Genomic DNA, 21,945 nt, shown 5'->3' with positions numbered 1-21,945 from the left:
CCCCTCCCTCCCCTTTCCCTCCTCCCCTCTCCCCCTCCTCCCTCCCTCTCCCCTCCCTCCCCCTCCCTCTCCCTCCCTCCCCCTCCCTCTCCCTCCCCCTCCCCTCTCCCTCCCCTTCCTCTCCCTCCCCCTCCCCTCTCTCCCTCCCCCTCCCCTCTCTCCCTCCCTTCCCCTCTCTCCCTCCCTCCCCTTCCCCTCTCTCCCTCCCCTTCCCCTCCCTCCCTCCCCTTCCCCTCTCTCCCTCCCTCCCCTTCCCCTCTCTCCCTCCCTCCCCTTCCCCCTCCTTCCCCTTCCCCCTCTCTCCCCTTCCCCCTCTCTCCCTCCCTCCCCTTCCCCTCTCTCCCTCCCTCCCCTTCCCCCTCCTTCCCCTCCCCCCTCCCCCTCCCCTCCCCCCTTCCCCTCCCCTTCCCCTCCCCCCTTCCCCTCCCCTTCCCCTCCCCCCTTCCCCTCTCTCCCTCCCTCTCCCTCCCCTCTCTCCCCCTCTCCCTCCCCTCTCCCTCCTCCCCTCTCTCCCCCTCTCTCCCTCCCTCCCCTCTCCCTCCCCTTCCTCCCCTTCCCCTCCCTCCCTCCCCTCTCCCACCAACCTTCCTCCATCCCCTTCCCCCTCTCCTCCCCTTCCCCTTCCCCTCTCTCCCTCCCCTTCCCCTCTCTCCCTCCCTTCCCCTCTCTCCCTCCCCTTCCCCTCTCTCCCCTTCCCCCTCTCTCCCCTTCCCCTCCCCTCCCCCTCCTCCCCCTCTCTCCTTCTCTCCCCTTCCCCTCTTCCTCCTCCCCCTCTCTCCCCTTCCCCTCTCCCTCCTCCCCCTCTCTCCCCCTCTCTCCTTCTCTCCCTCTCCCTCAGAATGTCCCAACAGTATCAGTATTCCTGTGTCCCTAATGGATTCCAAGAAAAGCAATTTACAGTGAGTGCAAAAAGGTTATGGTCTTCCTCTTGTGTTTTACAGTGTGCAAAATGCAAGGACTCTTTCCATGGTAATCCAGTGAATGGCCTTCAATGTTACAGACTCATGACAGTAGAACAAGAATACTGTTTTGACCCAACATCTCAGAATAACTGCTTTCATGAGCCCAATATCCAAAACTTGCCTTATGGCCGCAGTGTCTTTTTTGGAGTCCAGCCCAAGTTCACCAATGTGGATATTAGAGTCACGGTCGATGTGACTTTTGGCTGTGTAGATGTGTTTGTGTCCACCTCTCCAGACAGTTTTGCCATTGATGTTGACCCGTTAACGGGTGTCCACTCTGTCAGAGTGTACAGGTTAGCAGATAATGATGTTCCTGGAGGTCCAGAGCCGCTAACTGTTGCATCGGTCAATAGTAGTCGATTGTATACGGTTAACAGGTCGAGTTGGCTTCGTGAGGAGCGTCCAAAGGGGCTGATTACCTATATCACAGTTCGCAATCAGCAGACAGTACTTATAGTTCGGGGAGTCAAAGACCGTGTGGTCATCACGTACCCTCATGAGCTCCACACGTTGAAAAACAGTCGTTTTTACCTTCTGCTTTTAGGCAATTCATCTACAGGATTTGGAGAATCACAGGGCTTGCTTTTCTTCCGTCAAGACCAAGCACACATAGACCTCTTTGTCTTCTTCTCTGTGTTCTTCAGCTGCTTTTTCCTGTTCCTGTCTGCATGTGTTCTGCTCTGGAAGGTAAAACAGTGGCTCGATGTAAGGAGGGAGCAAAGACGCCACTTGCAGGAGATGAGCAAAATGGCAAGCAGGCCCTTTGCCAAATTAACGGTTTACTTCCACCCGGACGTTGAGATGGTTGGATGTCACCCTGGAGGACCAGTTTTACCATCACTTCAACATCACCACCATCATCATCACCACCATCACCGTTCCAAACCAAGAGTGAAATCCTACGACCCATCAACCCCTCAACCTCCCTCGTTACGGCACTCTGATCCATTCTTGTCTCAGCTGTTAGGGTATACCTACTGCAACTTTAGAGTTGGACCTATCACATTAGAACCCACCGATGATGGCATGGCTGGTGTTGTCACCTTATTGTTGCAGCTGCCTGGAGGAGCCCAGGCCCCTAACAGAGCCTGCTTGGGATCAGCTCTTGTAACTTTACGCCACAACCTTCAGGAATATTGCGGCCCCAGCCATGTGGTCAGCAGTTCCCGTAAGGGACTTCTCAGCCATGAAAACCTCACTAGCATGTCCCTTTAAAAGTGGATGCCTGGCAGTAGAGACACCAACCCACAGACTTTTGGAGAATATAAGTTAAAAACAGTGTCATAAAACTCTGATAAGCTAATATCAGTTCTTCAGTTTTAATACTGTATATAGGAAAGAACAAAAAAAAAGACTGCAAAGGACTAAATAAGGGCACAATAGCCTAAGCCTGAGTAAGATGAACAAACTACATTATGGACCTTTTTTTTATCTAAGGGGAGGGGGTTATTTATGATGGTTTAGTGCAATGTGATTTTTTTTTAATGGGGTCTGAGTGGGACTTAACAAAACACTGCTTCATAGGTCAACATTTCACAAATTCCTATCTGCTGTCTGTCTACAGCTCTTGTGTAGGCTTTTTCTAGAGAAACCTCCAAGCAGAGCAGATGAAGATAAGGGGGGTCTGTGGTTCCTTGGCTGTTGTGACACTTCACATTCCATTTTGTACCACCAGCAATACACTGCAAATCCATCCACAAGGCCTTATGAACAGGTTACTGTACTGCAAACAATTTACCGTATTTTCCGGCGTATAAGACGACCCCCCCTAATTTGCAAGTTAAAACATAGATTTTGGGCTATACTCGCCGTATAAGACTACCCCCCTTCCGAAGCAAGGCAACACCATTGAAAAACATCAGATTTCTCATAGATCTCCAAGTTATCCTAGTACTGTAATACATGTAATCTCTCATAATATCTCCAAGGTACCCTAAGTATTACCAGTAGATGTAATCTCAAGATGCTGGCTGTGCAGGAATCCTGTACCGGTATACCGTATGTACTGTAGCTTTGGCTACATACAGTGTACCACGCTAAGCCTATCACAGTGAGCGATGTATTCTATTATTGAATACAAAGCCTGCTCGGATTGGCAGAGTCAGGGAGGCGGGCTGATGTTACTCCGCCAATCCGAGCAAGCTTTGCATTCAATAATAGAATACATCGCTCTTCCTGATTGGCTCAGAGCGGTACACTGTATGTAGCCGAAGCTACGCTACATACGGTATACCGGTACAGGATTCCCGCACAGCCAGCGTCTTGAGAGATTACATCTACCGGTAATACTTATACTTACGTTACCTTGGAGATATTATACTCTGCATATAAGACGACCCCCCATTTTTGGGGGATTTTTTTGAGGTTCAAAAGTAGTCTTATACGCCAGAAAATACAGTATATGTTTTCCCATAGGACTTTAACAGCATTTTTAGGAAAATTTTGTTTATTTTGCTAAGTCCCTTGGGGAGAAAATTTCAGTTGTTTGTAGTAATGTTAGAGATAATGGCAATGCAGAACTCTTTATAGACCAATCCATTTTTAGGATCCAGGGTTCTGTATTGTTCTTGTTGCCTTTAACAGCCAACCCTAGCACTAGAAACAAAAAAGGGGGAAAATATGACTGGTTCCTGTGGGCAGCAAGAACACTTCAAATGGTTGTAAGGTTCATTCTTGAGATCTGTTTTATGAAATGTGAGAAGATTTCTATTATTCCAGTAGCTGTTAATTCTCCATCAGTAAGCTGTCATAAGTATGAGGAAACCAGAAGTAATGCCTCGTACACACGCAACGATTATCGGCCGTCTTTTGTCCAGTGTTGTTGTGTTGGTTGAAATGTGCTCTAGACTGCACACGAATTTTTTCTCGGCCAACAAAAACCAACTTCAGAAGTGATGTCATGTGCTGGTTTACTCTCCCTGTGTTTTTACTTCTCTGAGCATGCCCAGTCTTGCTCATCTGATTTTTGTCTGCCGAAATCTGTACTGACTGACGGACAATCGGCCGTTCTGTTGCTGGCCAACAAAAATGTTATAGCATGCACACCAGATTTTGTTCGGCCGAAAAGTCAGAGTCGGTTGTCGGAAGCATCATACTAACAAGCCGAAAATTGGCCGATCAGACGTTGGCCGAAAATTCACGGCCAACAATCGTTGCGTGTGTACGAGGCATAAGTCTTCTTAAGCCAGCCATGGATGGATTTGATCCATACATGGGTAGGCTGATTGCACCCAAGTCAATTTATTGATCAACTTAGGTACAACATGCATGTCGGAAATTTTAGTATGCGATTATTGCCAGCGTCTATAGCTGATAGCCGTAATCACTGTGCTCTTCTGGCAGGGACAGCTTCCCCTGCCCTCCTGCCAGGAGAACACAATAGATCGTGGAATGGATCAAGGGGAGGGATTCCCCCATCAATACTGACTGTATTCATGGGGGAATCAAGCAGTTTTCTTTCCTAAAACCCTTGGTTGCAGGGAAAAAAAAATTGCATAATCTATGGCCTGCCTTAGGCTGGCCATACATGTTCAACTTCTGTTGTACAATTTTCTGTTAGATCTACCACAAACCACATAATGTGAGGTCAAAGCTAAACAACACTTTCACTTGTATCTAATTAGGCAGGCCTTCGTACTACATACTTGAAGGTAAATTTCAAGAAAATTGGACAGAAAATTGTATCATGTATGGCCAGCCTTAGGCCTAGTTCACACAGGCATCAGGTCTGAAGTGCAAAGTGTATAGGAACCATTTACATGCTTTTAGCCAGATTCAGGCTGCTTTTATTGACGTCCTTAACCACTTAAGCCCCGGAGGATTTGGCTGCTAAACGACCAGGGGGTATTTTGCGATTCGGCACTGCGTGACTTTAACGGACAATTGCGCGGTCGATCGACGCTGTACCTAAACGAATTTGACATCCTTTTTTTCCCACAAACAGAGCTTTCTTTTGGCGGTATTTGATCACCTGTGCGATTTTTTGATCACGCGCTATAAACAAAAAAAGAGCGTACATTTTGCAAAAATAGCAATATTTTCCCCTTTTTTTTTTATATGAAATTCCCCCCCAAAAAAATGTAAAAATCAAAATTTTTTAACATTTTCGGCCAATTTGTTTTATGCTACCTATGTTTGGTAAAAAAAAAAAAAAAAAAAAAATCGCAAAAAGCGTATTTTGATTGGTTTGCGCAAAAGTTATTGCGTTTACTAACTAAGGGAAAGATTTTTGTCATTTTTGTTGTTTTTTTTTTTAACGCGTAATGGCGGCGATCTGCGATTTTTTTTGCGGTACTGCGACATTGCGGCGGACAGATCGGACCCTTGACTGACATTTTTGACACTTTTGGGGTTACCAGTGACATTTCTACAGTAATCAGTGCTATATATATGCACTGTTACTGTAAAAATACACTGGTAGTGAAGGGGTTAACTTTGAGAGGGAGGGGCTGTGTGTGTCCCTAGGGGCGTGATTCTAACTGTGATTGGCTGTGGCTTCAGCTGTATGCAGAGTGATCAACGGATCTACATAGTAGATCCATATGATCATCTCTCATACAGAGGGGAGAATGACAGGTGGCTTGTTTACACAAGCTGCCTGACTTTCTCCCTCTCCCCCGCCGATCGCAGAGTGGCCGGCGGACATCGGGTCCGCCGGTCACACGCGCGGGGGGGTCCGTGACCACGCGGGAGCGCGCCTCCGGTGGCGCGCGCTCGCTCCCTAGACCCTCACAAGCTAGTGACGTAGCCCTACGTCACTTTGCCTGTGAGGGGCTGACCGCCGCCGTAGATAGTCGTGCGGCGGTCGGCAAGTGGTTAAGAGGAAATCGGTATTTACAGATATTCCTAAAGTAGAACTATAGGCAAAACTTTTTTTTTTTTTTAGAAATGGAGGGTTATAACCCCTGTCAGTTTTTTGCCAGCTGCATCCCATTGGGGGAGATTTACCTTCACTTCCTATCCCATAGCCAAAACAGGAAGTGAGATAAAATACCTGCAAATTAAGGGAATTTCTTGGGGACCCCCAAGTCACCAGAACTAGTGTGCCTATTGGAAGATTTCCCCTCTATTACTTTTCTGGGGACAACCCAAAATTAGGATTTTCTTTCACTTTCAAAGATAAAGGTAAACAGGACAAAAAGAGAGGGTGACTCTCTCTAACGGGGGGCAGAGGTAGCAATAAGAACCGAATAGGTGTTCTAATCCATCTCCACTTTATTCAAAAGAGAAAAAAAGTTTTACCTTTTGTTATACGTCAAAATGCAGGTTTGCAACCCCCCACTGCCCATGATTTGTGGAGAGCTGCACAGGGTGCTACACAGCCCTATTACAGGAAGTTTCCCGGCTGACTGTGCATGCAAACAGTAATGCACCATGAGTTGGTGTTCCCATAGGAATTTATGGAAACAATATCGTTCAGGGAAATTTTCTGTGAAGAGGTGCCAGTAGCTCCACATCTCATCCCATAAAGCCGTGGTCCTCAACTCCGGTCCTCGGGGCACACTAACAGGCCAGGTTTGCAAGATAACAACATTACATCACAGGTGATCTCATTTGCTGCTCAGTGATTGCAGTATTCTAGTCTGCATCTCCCCAAGGTAATACTTAAAATCTGGCCTGTTAGTGGGCCCCGAGGACCGGAGTTGAGGACCATTGCCATAAAGGACCTGATGGGGGAGGGGGGGTCTGCATAATGTATAAAAAAATCATTACGAAAAAGTTATTTTAAGGCAGCAGTCATGGGGTGTTTCTTTCTTTAAATCTCACAGCCTTTTATTTATTTTTTTTTACGTTTACAAAAACACTACATTTAGCGCCGGTTCACACTGGCGCGACGCTACTTTCAGGGGCGACCTCCGAGATCGCGGTGCGAACAGCGCGCCGCGACCTCGGAGCGGCCGCCACAGACTTCATAACATTGAAGTCTATGGCGGTCGCCTCCTGTTCGCCCCAAAGAAGCTCCGGACCCTTTTTCTAGGTCGGAGCGACTTGTGTCGCTCCTATTAGAACGGGTCCGTAGCTTCCCTATGGGAGGCGACCTGCGGCGACCTGTGAGGCGACCAGGTCGCCTCACAGGTCGCCCTAGTGTGAACCGGGGCTTAGCTAAAAATAAAAATATAAATCAGCACAAGGGACATAACTTACAGTTAGTATGATGTGTCCCTTGTGTGGATTCTTTTCTGTCCCCACCCCTCCATCCTAACCTTCTATTGTAGCGGGGGGTAGTACAGCTAAGGAGCTGGCAGGAGTTCTAGTCAAGAGAGCTTGACTATGCCCGTCTTTTCCTGCCAGCTTTACTACATCTTCTATGGGTGGCACAGGATCTATGAATAGAAGAGGCGGAGCTATCAGTTATCTGCTTGTCCTCCATTCATGGACCCTGTGTCCATTCATAGGAGCTTAGTACAACTTCTATGAATGGCAGAAAGAGCGGCATAGTCTAGCACAGTGATGGCGAACCTTGGCACCCCAGATGTTTTGGAACTATATTTCCCATGATGCTCGTGCACTCTGCAGTGTAGTTGAGCATCATGGGAAATGTAGTTCCAAAACATCTGGGGTGCCAAGGTTCGCCATCACTGGTCTAGCGTTATCTTGATGAGAGCTTCTGACAGCTCTTAGCTGTATTAATCCCCACCACACCTGAAGATTTGGACTGGGGCACCTGCAAGACAATGAGGATTACGGCAGCTACTACAGTGGTTCTCCCGTTTCACCTGGATCGGTTCGGTATGGAACATGTATACAGGGCCGTCTTTACCACAGGGCAAAAGGGGCAGCTGCCCTAGGCCCGGTCATTGTTATGGGGCCCAATGCAGCTGCCCCTTGAGCACGCACTGCCTGCAAATAGGTAATGAGTGGATTTTGGAGGGCCCAAGAAAATATTTGCCCAGGGTCCAATCAATATTAAAGATGGCCCTGCATGTATACTTAACATTGGTCCAAGCTGGACCCATGTAACTATGCAAAATCCCTAGAATTCAGTATTAAGTTACAAAGTTTTTTTTTGTTTTTTTTCCCTTCTCCTTGGTGACGTAGCAGGGGCCTTACATCTATAGTAGATCCTGGGAAGGCTACATCACCAGTGCCTTTCAGGGAGATCTTGGGCATGTGCCGTATGAGATCTGGCAGGATTTGTTGTGATTCAACCTTATGCAGTGCATGAGCGAGATCAGGATTACACATCAACGGCACAGATTTAGGAGGAAGAAGCCAGCTGCCGGTCACTATTTATATTTTTAATGGCTCCGCAGGGATCACTTTTGCGAGGGAAGGAGAGCAGACCGCAGAGACTGCATAAAAGATAGCGAAGTCTGCGGTTTTTTTCTTAAATTAAGATTACATTTTCTGCTGGCAGTTTTATTGAGGGGTAAGGTCTGCTTTAATAATAGTAATTAAAGAAAAAAATCATGTCAAACAGTGTGATGTAGCATGGGCCATAGGCTCTCTGGCCTTATTTAAGTACACCCTACCAGCAGCAATAGCTAATGGCAGGTGTAGCTCTACAGCAGCGAGCGGTTGCTTACCCTTGTATTGCTTCAGTGTCCAATGTACTACTCCACCCACTGTTGTCCTGCCAGAACAAGCAGCTTGTACATAGGCAGCTGTGCATGGAAGAGTATTCATCTCAATGAAGATCGACTGTTACAGAGAGACGTGTCTGGATAATAAACATGTCCACCATCTGTGTCTGAAGTGTCTACTTTTCTCAAAATATTTAAAGCGGAGTTCCACTCATTTAAGATCCAATCAATAAAATGTCAGTAATTCTACCTAGATGAAGGTATATCCCTCGTGCCACTGGGTATAGTTAAAGCGGAGTTCCACCCTAAAATTTATCTTCGGTCCATCTTCTTGCTCCGGGTCACCTGAAAAACAAATGGATAATCGCAATTTTTTTTTTTTTACTTACCTTGTTTTAGAAGAAAATATACTTACCTTACTTCCTCTTCCTCCCCTCGGCGGCCACGGCGAGTCGTCACTTCCTGGCTTGCAATGATTCCTGGGAGCTGAACTTCATCGCTCCCAGCAATCAATGCGCCTGCACCGGCCCCGACGTCAGTTCCGGTGCAGGCGCCGTCATACCTTGCTAAACAGCTTCTGGGCATGCCCAGAAGCTGTGCAGGGATGACGCTGCAGCCCCGGAAGTGACGGTGGGGCCGGTGCAGTGCATCGTGGGACCGAAGAAGAGGGAAGAGGACACCGAAGAGGATCGCACTGGCTTCAGCTGCCCACACCTGAGATGGCAGCGCTGGACAAGACATTTTCAAGGTAAGTATTTCTTCTAAAAGGTAAGTGCAACCCGGGACCGATCAGAGGCTAGCCATTGTGGAATGTACTATCCCTGACTATCCCGGGGGTATTTTTATGTATTTTTTTTTTTTTTTCGGTGGAACTCCGCTTTAAGCTAAAATGATTTTAAATATTGGTTATGGGAATTGCAGCAGCTAAAGAGTGAGTCAATAAATCAAATAACTTTTCTTCTTTTTTTTTCCCCCCCTTAGAAATACCTTTATTTAACCAGTTCTGGACCGGAAGATTTGCCCCCCCCCCCCCTTAATGACCAGGCCATTTTTTTGTGATTCGGCACTGTTACTTTAACTGAGAATTGCGCAGTGGTGCGACACTGTACCCAAATAAAATTTATGTCCTTTTTCCCCACAAATAGAGCTTTCTTTTGGTGGTGTTTGATTACCTGTGCGATTTTTATTTTTTGCGCTATAAACAAAAAAATGCAACATTTTTCACATTTTGCTATATAAAATTCCCAATAATTAAAAAAAAAAAATCAACATTTTTCATCATTTTAGGTTCATTTGTATTCTGCTACATATTTTTGGTAAAAAAAAAAATCGTCATCTACAACCTAGAGAAAAGATTTATGTCATTTTTATTTATTTTTACTAGTAATGGCGGCAATCAGCGATTTTTAGTGGGACTTCGACATTGCGGCAAACAGATCGGACCCCTAACCGACATTTATAAAATTTTGGGGATACCAGTGACAGTACTACAGTAATCGGTGCTAAAAATATGCACTGTTACTGTATGAATGACATTGGCAGGGAAGGCGTTAACCTAGGGGTGATCAAAGAGTTACGTGTGAGCCTAGGGGAGTGTTTTCTATCTGTGGGGGGGATGGACTTGTGAAACGATCATAGAGACCTGTGATCCTATATAAAGGGCGCTCTGATCATTTCAGAGAGAATTTTACAACAGCTGACCATCCTTCTCTCTCAGCAGGGGACCGGCGGTAATCCGGGCCGTCGGCCCTGGGCATTGGCATCCCCGCTGCCTAGTGGGGACAGGTTCGGGCAGGAGAGGCTGCCTGCCGCAGTAAATCTGCAGAGGGCAGTCTTAATCTGGTAAATTAAAGGAGCTTCTGGCTCCCTCCCCCAGGGGATTACGTCATTAGGCGCTTCCCATGGATACCTGGAATATCGGCATCATGTATCCCAGCAGTCCATGGGTGTCGCCTAATACCAAAATCATATGCCATTTCCCTACCAGAAATGACACAACGGGAGGGGTTGCTATGGCAACATCTCAGGGGGAAGGAGCGCTGCGCAGTGGCATTACCACACAGGTGCGAGATCGGGAGGTGCATGCTGGGTAGCCAGAAGCACCTAATCCCGGAAAGAGATACTTGAGGGCTTCAGATGCCCACGGACCCTGCCAACTTCCCGAGATCAAGGTATTTATTTTTTTATTTAAAAATAAATTGGAAGGAATACACTATATATACACTATAGTAATGTTACAGATAAAGTGACCAAAATTGCAGCAGATTTAAAATAAAAATTAATGAGGGACTGGAACTCTGGTTTAAGTTGTAGCAGGCTGCTCTGGGGGACTAAACTCCAAGGGGCAGAGCGAAATGTGTTGGAGGCATGGCCTGGCTGAAGTCCAGTCCAATATCTATTCACATGGGCGGGGGGCCGGGATCTGGGGGCCCCCTTGTTAAAGGGGGCTTCCAGATTCCAATAAGCCCCCAACCCGCAGACCCGGACAACCACAGCCCAGGGTTGTCTGGAAGAGGCCCTTGTGTCAGTCAACATGGGGAAAAGGTGCTTAGGGGGGGCACCCCAAAGCCCCCCACCTCCCCATGTTGAGGGTAAGCGGGCCTGGTATGGTTCAGGAGGGGGGGGCACTCGCTCGTCCCCCCCCCCATCTTGGCCAGATGTTAAGGGTCTGGTATAGATTTTGGGGGAACCCCACACAATTTTTTTTTTATTCTGTCATAGGGTTCCCCTTAACCACTTAAATACAGGGCACTTTCACCCCCTTCCTGCTTGGACCAATTGTTAGCTTCCAGTGCTCATTAGTGTCTATGGGAAATCTCAGTCAGCTTGACACGGCACTGCTCACGAACTATAAGTGAAAGGGACACAAAACTTGGGGAGCACTGAGAGGAGACCCAGGACTACAACATCTCTATATATTATAAAAGTGGGGTATGTCTGTACACTACACTGACTGCACTAAACTAACTCAACTCACTAACTACCTGCCTAACCTCTATTATCACACACTATACACGGCTGCCGTGTGAACAGCAGCATTATATAGTGTGGAGCGTGGATTTAGCCCCTGAGCCATTATTGGCAAAAGGTAGCCTGCCTTTGGCCAATCGTGGCTCTGACAGGCTACTGTGCTGTGATTGGCCAAAGCATACAGGTCATGTGCATGCTTTGGCCAATCATCAGTAATTTATTAACTGCACCAGCGCAGCGCATTATGGGGCGCTCATCGGCGGGCAAAGTTCCTGCCGAGCGCCCCATTTGTTTGTGTGTTCATCCAACACACGAACACCTGATGTTCGAGTCGAACTTAGCCCATCCATAATCATATGTGTCTTACAGACGTTTGGTGGGTGCTGGCAGACAGCCAGTGCCCGACGCCCACAGATCAGCTTCTACTGTGATTAAACTCTTGTTAAAAGCCTGCTAGCAGCTGGTTTAACTGCTTGCCGTCCGCCATAGTTGTACGGCAGCAGTCTGGCGCTCCCAGGCAAAGCGTTGTACATGTACGGCGCTCGCCTGGGAGGAGCTAGAGGGGGGCAATCGCGCGCTGCTGGAGGCACGCTCCCACCCCCGCTCGTCAGCTGGGGAGCCAGCGCATGTGACCAGAGGCTCCGATGGCCGCCGGCCACTCACAATCTCCCGCAGCAGTGAGAGAAGGACAGGCGGCTGATGTAAACACAGCCGTCTGTCATTCTCACTGAATGACAGAGGCTATACGATCCTGCTGTATAGGATAGCATATCTCTGTGATTACTTCACAAACCACACCCCCTGACAGAATCACGCCCCTAGGGACACAATTAACCTCTTGATCACCAGTAAAGTTAACCCCTTCCCGGTCAGTCATTTTTACAGTAACAGTGAATATTTATAGCACTGATTACTGTAGTAATGTCACTGGTACCCCCAAAAGTGTCAAAAATGTCAGTCGGGGTCCAATCTGCCGCAATGTCGCAGTCCCGCAAAAAAAAAAAATCACAGACCACCACCATTACTAATTAAAAAAAGAAAAATTACGTAAATCTTTGCCGTAGTTAGTAAACGCAATAACTTTTGCGCAAACCAATCAAAATACGCTTATTGCATTTTTTTTTACCAAAAATATGTAGCAGAAAACAAATTGCCTAAAATGTTAAAAAATTTTGATTATTATATTTTTTTTTTTATTGAGAATTTCATATAAAAAAAAAATGTGAAAAATATTTTTTCAAAATTGACGCTTTTTTTTTTGTTTATAGCGCAAAAAAAAAAAAAAAATAAGAAATCGCACAGGTGATCAAATACCACCAAAAGAAAGCTCTGTGGGGAAAAAAAAAAGGACGTGAATTGCGTTTTTGTACAGCGTCGCACGACCGTGCAATTGTCCGTTAAAATCACGCAGTGCCGAATCGCAAAATAGGGCCTGGTCTTTGAGCAGCCAAATCCTCCTGGGCTAAAGTGGTTAAAGTGACACAGTTTCTTCTAGTTATAGGACTTAAATCCACATGATCCTGGCATCAGATATATATATAGGGATTGTTTAAAGTGACGATCAGCACTCCCACTAAGATCTGTTTATAACATTTCCAAACAGAAGCTGAAGGGCACTTTAAAGACTTAGCACAAAGCTTGGTGAAAGTTTCATAAAAGCTTTCTGGTCACACTGCTCTTATACAAACCTTGGCCCGTGTCAAACAGGCCTTTGAGTTTTGAGTAGGGATCAACCGATTATCGGCAAAGCCAATATTTCAAAGGGCGGATATGCACTTACCTCGATATATCGGAATCGGCCCCGGAGGCTACCGATATTGCTGATATTTCAGAAAGTGCTGTACTGGAGTGATGCCTGCAGCTAGAGGCATCACCCTGATACCGGCGTCCATAGCGGACGGGCAGCTGTCTTGCAATGACAACCGATTCGGCTGTCATTACAAGGAGTGGGAGGGGAAGTCCCCTCCTCCCGCCACTTTCCTTGGCTCGCCCGGGTCTCCCATCCCACGAGAGACCCGGGCAGCCAGCCTGCACGGCCACCGAAGACCCGATCAAAGCAAGATTCGGCTCTGATCGAGTCTCCATGCAAAATCCCAGAAGTTATGTCATGGCATCACTTCCGGGTACTGGCGCCAGATTCAAAAAAATTATAGCATTCAAAACAGGCAAACTTGGCGTTTTGAATGCTTTGAAGTGCAGAGGAGGGGTTTGGGGTCTTTTAGACCCCCAGATCCCTCCACAACAGTACCTGTCAAGTAAAAAAAAAAAAAATATGTTTTTTTAAATGTACGAAACTATCGGCTTATACCGATACGACCAAAATATCGGTATCGGCAATGAAATCAGTGTTAATTTCGTCGACTAAAACTGACAAACGTTTTCGTCGACTAAATTAACACAATTTTAGTCGACTAAAATACGACTAAAACGAAAACAATTCAGATGACTAAAATACAACTAAAACTAAAATGGCATTTTAGTCTTAAGACTAAAATACGACTAAAACTAAAATGGCATTTTAGTCAAAAGACTATAACTAAATCGAAATTTGCTGCCAAAATTAACACTGGTGCATGCTCAAAGCTTAATACCATAAATAATAACATATTATATTTTTCACTCCAGGACCAGCAGTAGTATATAATGAGTTTGGAAATTGTAGAGAAATGCTTAAATAATGCATTACAAATTACAATTGAACTACACCCATTCGATTATAGATGACTAAAATTAGTTTTAGTCGACTAAAATGTAGGACGTTTCAGTCGACTAAAATGTACTGGAGTTTTAGTCGACTAAATACAACTAAAACTAAAACACTTGCAGAAGACTAAAATGGGACTAAAACTAAAATGCCATTTTAGTTCTAAGACTAAGACTAAAACTAAATTGAAATTTGCTGCCAAAATTAACACTGAATGAAATAACAATATCGGTCGATCACTAGTTTTGAGTAATTTACTATGCTTTGAAATGAAAATCACACATAAAGCTTGAATCCATCAAAGGGTCAGGTGTTCAGACCTGGGCGCTCAAATCGCAGAGAACTCACACTGCAGTCCCACAAATATGTAACAAACAGGTAATTTAAAGTGTGCTGGTCACCAACCTAGGCAATGTAAACTAAATATGCAAAAAAATTCAGCAAAGAAAGCTTGAAGTGACAACTACATGTTAAAAAAACTAGCAGTAAGAGTTTTAGGCCACTAGAATTGTATGCGAATCAGCTAAGGTTAAAGTGTAAAATCGAACAAGGAATTTCTCTTATTTGCCATTTTCTTGTCTATCTACTTTACTATGGAGAGGGTTTTGTTACATCTTGATAGGGAAAAAAAAAAATGACCTGTTGATCCTGCTAGAAATCTTTTCAGTTGAGAACTTCCTGGGCTCTCTTGGGTTGGAAGCATATCACTTACATTGTTTACAGCAATCTTTTGAGCGCTACAGAACACTTCCCCCGGTTATGGAGAATATGTGGTAAGTGTTAAGGCCCGTACACACGATACGAAAATTGTAAGGGAAATTTCATCCGAACGATCTGCAGATTTTCAGATTGTTAGTATAGTGCTTTCGACAGCCGATTACGGATTTTTGGACGAAAAAAACTGGATGTGCAGGCTATAAAATTTTCATCGTATGTCAACACAACGTCCGATTTTCGTTTAATTAGTACAACGGCCATTATTCTTGTGCGGTCCAGACACCAGTCTCTTCATTGGGAATTTGTGACCTTTTACAAGTGACCATAGTCTCTATTGAGAGTTGTCTGGTGGCACCTACCATCAATATAAGTGGCCATTCGTTTTAAACCGTATAGCTTGTCGACCGCACATTCTGGCTCCCTGATTATCTTAACCACTTGCCGACCGCCGCACGACTATATACTGCGGCGGTCAGCCCCTCACAGGCAGAGTGACGTATCGGTACGTCACTAGCCTGGGAGGGTCGGGGGAGCGAGCGCGCGGCGCGCTCCCCCCTGCGCGTGTGACCGGCGGACCCGATGTCCGCCGGCCACTCTGCGATCGGCGGGGGAGAGGGAGAAAGTCAGGCAGCTTGTGTAAACAAGCCACCTGTCATTCTCCTCGGTGTAAAGACACTGATCACACGGATCTACTATGTAGATCCGTTGATCAGTGCCCTTACAGCTCAAGCCACAGCCAATCACAGTAGAAAGCACGCCCCTAGGGACACACACAGCCCCTCCCTCCCAAATAAAGTTAACCCCTTCACTACCAGTGTATTTTTACAGTAACAGTGCATATGTATAGCACTGATTACTGTAGAAATGTCACTGGTAACCCCAAAAGTGTCAAAAATGTCAGTCAAGGGTTCGATCTGTCTGCCCCAATGTCGCAGTACCGCAAAAAAAAAAAATCGCAGATCGCCGCCATTACGCGTTAAAAAAAAAAAACAAACAACAAAAATGACAAAAATCTTTCCCTTTGTTAGTAAACGCGATAACTTTTGCGCAAACCAATCAAAATACGCTTTTTGCGATTTTTTTTACCAAACATAGGTAGCATAAAACAAATTGGCTGAAAATGTTAAAAAATTTTGATTTTTACATTTTTTTGGGGGGGAATTTCATATAAAAAAATGAGAAAAATATTGCTATGTTTGCAAAATTGACGATCTTTTTTTGTTTATAGCGCATGATCAAAAAAAAAAAAAAAATCGCACAGGTGATCAAATACCACCAAAAAAAAGGACGCCAAATTCGTTTAGGTACAGCGTCGCACGACCGCGCAATTGTCCGTTAAAGTCACGCAGTGCCGAATCGCAAAATACCCCCTGGTCGTTTAGCAGCCAAATCCTCCGGGGCTTAAGTGGTTAAGGACCATATGTATGGTGTGGGCTATAACTGATGATGCTATTCCATTACGATATGGATCATCCTTTTGATTTTATACTAGACTCCAGAGGACTCATGGGCATATAAGAGGAATTTTTTTGCCTACCGATCTATAGTATCTGCATCTTCTTATACAATAAACTTCTGAAGAAGCGGTCTCAACACCGCGAAACATGGACCCCCTCTACTACCAATTTACCGGATGTTCTGTTTTTTTGAAAATTTGTACTTCTCCATGTCCTATCTGTTATAACACATCTTCACTTGCTGTATCATGTGTCCTCTGAATGGATGTATTCATTACGTTTGAGTATTTTTTAATGAAATGTCTGTCTTGATTTAATACATTTTCTATTTTTTATACGTTTGTTTCTATAAGTTTTTGTATAACACCATAAAAATCCCGCCAGCCCCTCCTATCTGTTTCTTTGATCTTCCGCGTTGCGGATGCGATGGCCCATTTACCATAGGGTGGATTGGCGTCTTCCACCATTGGATCTGGGTTTTTTTTCTTCGCATCCGCCCCATGGAAATTCTTTGAGACATTTTTATACGTTCAATTGGGATGAAGGTGTCTTTTCATATGGATTTAAACATGGCCATATAGCAGTCTTTTTATAGTACAGTTTTCATCTGAAAAAAATCTTAAGCGCAAGACTAGGCATGCTCAGAGACGAAAGAACACATACAAAGCAATCCAACACATGACATCACTTCTGGAGTTGAATACTGTCGTACGGGAAAATTCGTATGAAAATAACCTCTTCACTTTCGACACGAGACTAGCATGCAACAAAAAACAGATGACAGATCGTTCGATAATCTGATCGTGTGTACGGGGCTTTAGACTATCTAAATTGGAAAACACTGCTTCTCCATGGATGTAGTTACAGGTAAGCATTGTCACTCTAGGACAGGATGTGTTAACAGGGTCACCAGGTCAAAATAAAGGGGAAAAAAATGCCCGAGAAAAAAAAAAAACATCTAATCAGCTTTTAGGGCTATTGGTCCAGAACATCCATCATGTGTACTATGATTATAAATATGGGTCAGCATCCCTTTACATGGTTTTGTGATAAGCAGGTTTTTTGGGCAGATTCCATGTAGTATAAGAATCCGTACCGAATGACATTTGGCCAGGAAGTTCTTTGAGATTTGGGGTTTCTTCAGGTAAGTAAAAGATATGGATAGAAGGCATCTGTGTGTCTGGCAGTGACAAGAATTTAGCTTTGGGCATGCGGACTACTTGAGGAATAAGAGTCAGAATCGTTACAGGCAAGCCGTATGCTCAAAGGGATTAGGCAAAAAACACAAACCGCAATCACGTTGAGTACTTTGCATGAGCCTTTGTAAAATTATCTGTTTGGGTTCCCTTAGAACAGAGGTGGGGAAATTCGCTACTGTCTCACGGATCCTCCTGCTCCTCCTTGGCCAATGCCATTGGCCGAGGAGGAGGCGGGACGCAGGAGGACTCGAAGAGACGCGGGGACTGAAGAGAGGAAGCCGCCGCTACAACAGGTAAGTCAAGTGCACTGGGGCTTGGCACACTGTTCACTCTGCATTGTGGTCAATCAGTCTGCATTGAAATTGGGCACACTGGTCACTCCGCATTGAAAAGGGGGCACGCTGTGGTCACTCCACATTGAAAAGGGGGCACGCTGTGGTCACTCCACATTGAAAAGGGGGCACGCTGTGGTCACTCCACATTGAAAAGGGGGCACGCTGTGGTCACTCCGCATTGAAAGGGGGCACACTATATACCTTGATTACTGAAGGCCCCTTTCACACTTTTGTGACCTCAAAGTCACGCAATTTTTTACAGCGTTTTTTGCCGCAAAACAATGCCTATTACATTTATGCGTACATTTTGTACGGCCCCCGAATGATGTTACAAAAATCCAAATGGCCCTTGGCAGAAAAAAAGGTTCCCCACCCCTGCCTTAGAAGATAACTAGCTTCCCTCTGGTTCAAGCAAGGGACATATCACCCAGAATGAAAAGCACATGTGTAACAGTGAGGTTTGCCAGAGGTTGAATATACGTTATGTTAGTACTATAGTACTGCAACCATGTGCAAGCTTTCATAAGCAAGGTTTTCCCTAGATTAGCTATTCTCAACCTTTTTATCGTAGAGGAACCCTTGAGACAGACTAATCTTACCAACGGTTGCCTGAGATTTTCTATTAGGGGTCATTGGGAAAATACCCCTTACGTTCGTTGTGGTAAGAATGCTGCCCTTACATGAGTGACCAGAATGACATCCTTGCAGTCATGCCACTGGCTCTACCAAGTAGTGTTCAACCTGGAGCTATGCAGGCAGCATCAGATAGGAGGTCAGTTATAACAGCTCAGTTAGTAACAGCTCAAGGAACCCCTAGTCATCCCTTGAGAAAACCCTGGTTGAGAATGGCTGCTCTAGAGGTTACTAGGGCTTTCTTAAGATGTGGCTAATTGAGCTTCCATTTGATGGTACTTGAATAGTTCCTGGGTCAGTGCCACAGCAAAGTTAGCTGCAGGACACAAATTATCATTTTAGCTGCTTGAAATAGTGGCACATTCCACTAGCCACCAATTTAAGGTGCAGTTTTCCCCACTTATCCCCAATGAATTGGTTTTAGCAGGGTTTACTGAAACCTAAAACGATTTCAAGGGTTCTTCCAGGATGAAATGGTTGAGAAAGGCCATCATAGGTGGTTGGAATGGTCTCTTTCAAGGGACTTTGCTGTACAGACCTTCAAAATCAGGCTTCTTTTTTAGATAGATGGCTTGTAACGTAACAGAACATCCAGGGTACTGTACATACATTTCTACCCGACATTAGCTCTGCACAGGACCGTTTGGAGTTGTCCAAGTTCTTGTGTACATATTTTCAATAACACACTGCTAAATTTATTGATCCCAGCATATATAGGGTATACAAGTAGGATCATCTACTAGCCACGTGTAAGCGTTTTCTATGGACAGTATTAGAAAGATTGGCATACATTTTCAGACGTTAAACTGGAGCCTCAGTTTTCCCAGTATGCGCAAATGAAAATACCAAAAAGAACCATACACCTACACCCAACTCTTGCCACTGGATTTCCCAGGAGATGAGATTTAAAGGGATCTTTTGAGGATAGAAAAAAGGTATGGCAGCTGACATTCCTTACTTGCAGGCATTCATCCTAATTATGGTTTCACCACCTTCTAGTCACTGACGTAGAATACACATTATGGCTAAGCAGGCCCGATCAAGAACAAACTCTGTTCCAATGACCTAATAGGACCAACGCTTTGTGCCAGACATGATGCAATGGTGTGGGCAAGCATGGACACAGGGTGGGTAACAGCCCACCAGAAGACAACCAAAACTAAATTTCTCTTTCGTTGACGGACACAGCTCCGGTCATTCTTGACCATTGAGTTATACTGCCCCCTACAGGAGTAGGACACAAAAGGCAGAAAAACTTCTGGCTACACCCATGGGCAGTCCCAGGGGGTATACTCCCTCTCCCTGCTATAGTCACTCAGTTTTTTTCTGCCTTGTCAGGAGTAAGGGCCTAGTTCCTTGCTGGGATCTTTAATCCTGGCAAAATTATTTAGATAGAATTTTTTTTTCCTATGAGATCTACTATCAACTGCTGTACTTGGCGACGGGCTGGATAGTCTAGATCCAGTGGTCACCCCAGTCTGGCCAGCGAGCGTGTGCAGGCCTCAGCTCTGTGCTAGGTTGGCCGCGACTGGACAGGGGCTGGCCCTGCGAGTTAAACATCTTGCGAGGTCGCATACGACCTGGTCTCAGCCTGAGTCGCAGCGTTCCTCCTGGCCGACCAATGGAGAGGAGGATCTGTCTGGAGCATTGCACACCTGGTTCCTGGTATAGTGAGTAGCTTCCCCCCCCCCCCTCTGCTCCTGGAGGGTTTTTGGGGTGGACGTGGACCCTGCTTGGGATGGTTGGACCCCGGTCTCCCCTCCTTCCCACAGGCACCCCCTTATTTTTGCCGAGTACACTGGGGCTGTTTGGGTGGTCTGGTCACTGGCCTGGGATGGGATGGGGGCAGGGCACTAACTGGAGAGGGAGGTCGGGAGGGGGTGTGCTGCCGTCAACAGAACGATCGACTGCGGGGGGGAGGTTTTTACCTGGTGGGGGGCTCCTCCCAGGGCCCCCCGTCCTGTCTGGATCTGTCTTTGAGACCTATGCTCCCAATTCTGGGTCCCTGTATACCTCGTGGGGCCGCTGTTTTGTTGTAACTTGTGTATTCCTATACACGGCGGCCATGTTTGTGTAGTCAGTCTGGCAGTCATTTTCGCGTGGTTTGCCATTTCAAATAGAGGCGGCCATAACAGTGGAGCCCTGTGGGAGGTGATTTCGATGGTTGAAGCCCCTCCTTATCCCCTGGTGTGGACTCCTGGATCATTTGGCTTTCTGGTCACCTTGCATGTAGTGCAGAATCTTGTGGTGGTTGCAGGTGCCTGTGTTGGCGGCTGGCGAGTCTGGTGGGGTCCTCTCCCTCTCTGCTGGGGATCGTTCTGTGCCTTGTGCTTGGCGACCGGGTGGTGCTGCCAGCATTGTGAGGGTTGTCCCTTAGCAGTGTGTTACACTTTTTTGTGGGGTCCCCCTGGAGTCTCATGGAGTCTTTGGAGCACATTTCCCCACCTGATTTCCTCTATGAGGCTGCAGGGCCCTCCGGGTCCTAACCAACCATCCATGCACTGACGGCGGTTCTGGAGTCCCTTGTGTCACAGGTGGAGGCGGCTTGTGGGGGGACAGGCTAGCAAAAAGCATTTCCCACCTTCCCCTGTCTAATCAGATATTGAATATGATTCGGCCGCTGCGGACGTGGATCACCCCTTCTGGGTCTGCGACCACACACCTGGAATCCTGCGATAGTGACGACGATTCCCCCACGCCTGCGACCGTGCATGAAAAGGCGCTGGTGGATGCCCTGATTGCATCTGTGTTCGAGACCCTGAAGATGGAGGGCGCAGGTACCCTTTGGAACTCACAAGCCATCCAGAGCAGCAAAGGCATTTCCTCTCCCTGCTTATTTTGACAGAATGGTCGCTAAAGAGTGGGGACGACCAAGGCATCCCTGTGGGGTTCCTAAGCGCTTCACTAGGCGTTCTTGGTGGCTATCACTTCTGCACGCAGGGTGTTGGAACTGGTGGAGTTATACTGTCGTTCACCTTATTTGGGGATGCACCTGGATAAGGTGGTCTCAGACTTTCATTTGAATGAAGACATTGTGTTGTCTTCCCTGTATCTCAGGCCTAAACATCCAAAGGAAATTGCCTTGCATGCCTTGGATGTGGTCTGGGCAATTATTGTGTACCTGGCAGTCTTTCAGGAAGTCAGACTATTTGTGCTCACGGATGGACCTCGTAAGGGTTTTCGGCTTTCTCTGGGACCATTTACAGATGGATCAGACAGACGGTGGTTCAGGTTCCTCCTTTCCCTGTCAAGGCACACTCTACTGGGCGCTTAGTGCCTCCTTGGCCTTCCATCATCAAGCGTTAAGTGTCGCAGGTTTGCAAGGCGGCCACCTGGTCGTCGGTGCACACTTTTATAAAGTTTTGTAAAGTAGATGTGTTGGCATCTGAGTATGCTTCTTTTGGCAGCAAGGTTTTGCAGGCTGCTGCTGGGGGGCAGCAGGGAT

At 46.2% G+C, this 21,945-nt stretch overlaps 1 protein-coding gene across 1 annotated transcript in view; it reads left to right on the top strand.

The window, feature by feature from the left end:
• Positions 1-2,694, top strand: part of MEGF8 (multiple EGF like domains 8) — a 113,601-nt gene extending 110,907 nt beyond the window's left edge. The window contains exon 43 of the mRNA XM_082273582.1: positions 942-2,694. Within this exon, the coding sequence (XP_082129708.1) occupies positions 942-2,177 (1,236 nt within the window). The 3' untranslated portion in view covers positions 2,178-2,694. The remainder of the gene's footprint in view (positions 1-941) is intronic.
• The last annotated feature ends 19,251 nt before the right edge of the window (positions 2,695-21,945 follow it).

The sequence above is a fragment of the Pelophylax lessonae genome (assembly GCF_965119305.1).
Source record: "Pelophylax lessonae genome assembly, chromosome: 12".
Taxonomy (NCBI): Eukaryota; Metazoa; Chordata; class Amphibia; order Anura; family Ranidae; genus Pelophylax; species Pelophylax lessonae.
Note: the sequence above shows the minus strand (reverse complement) of the source record. Positions and strands in the feature narration are given on the sequence as shown.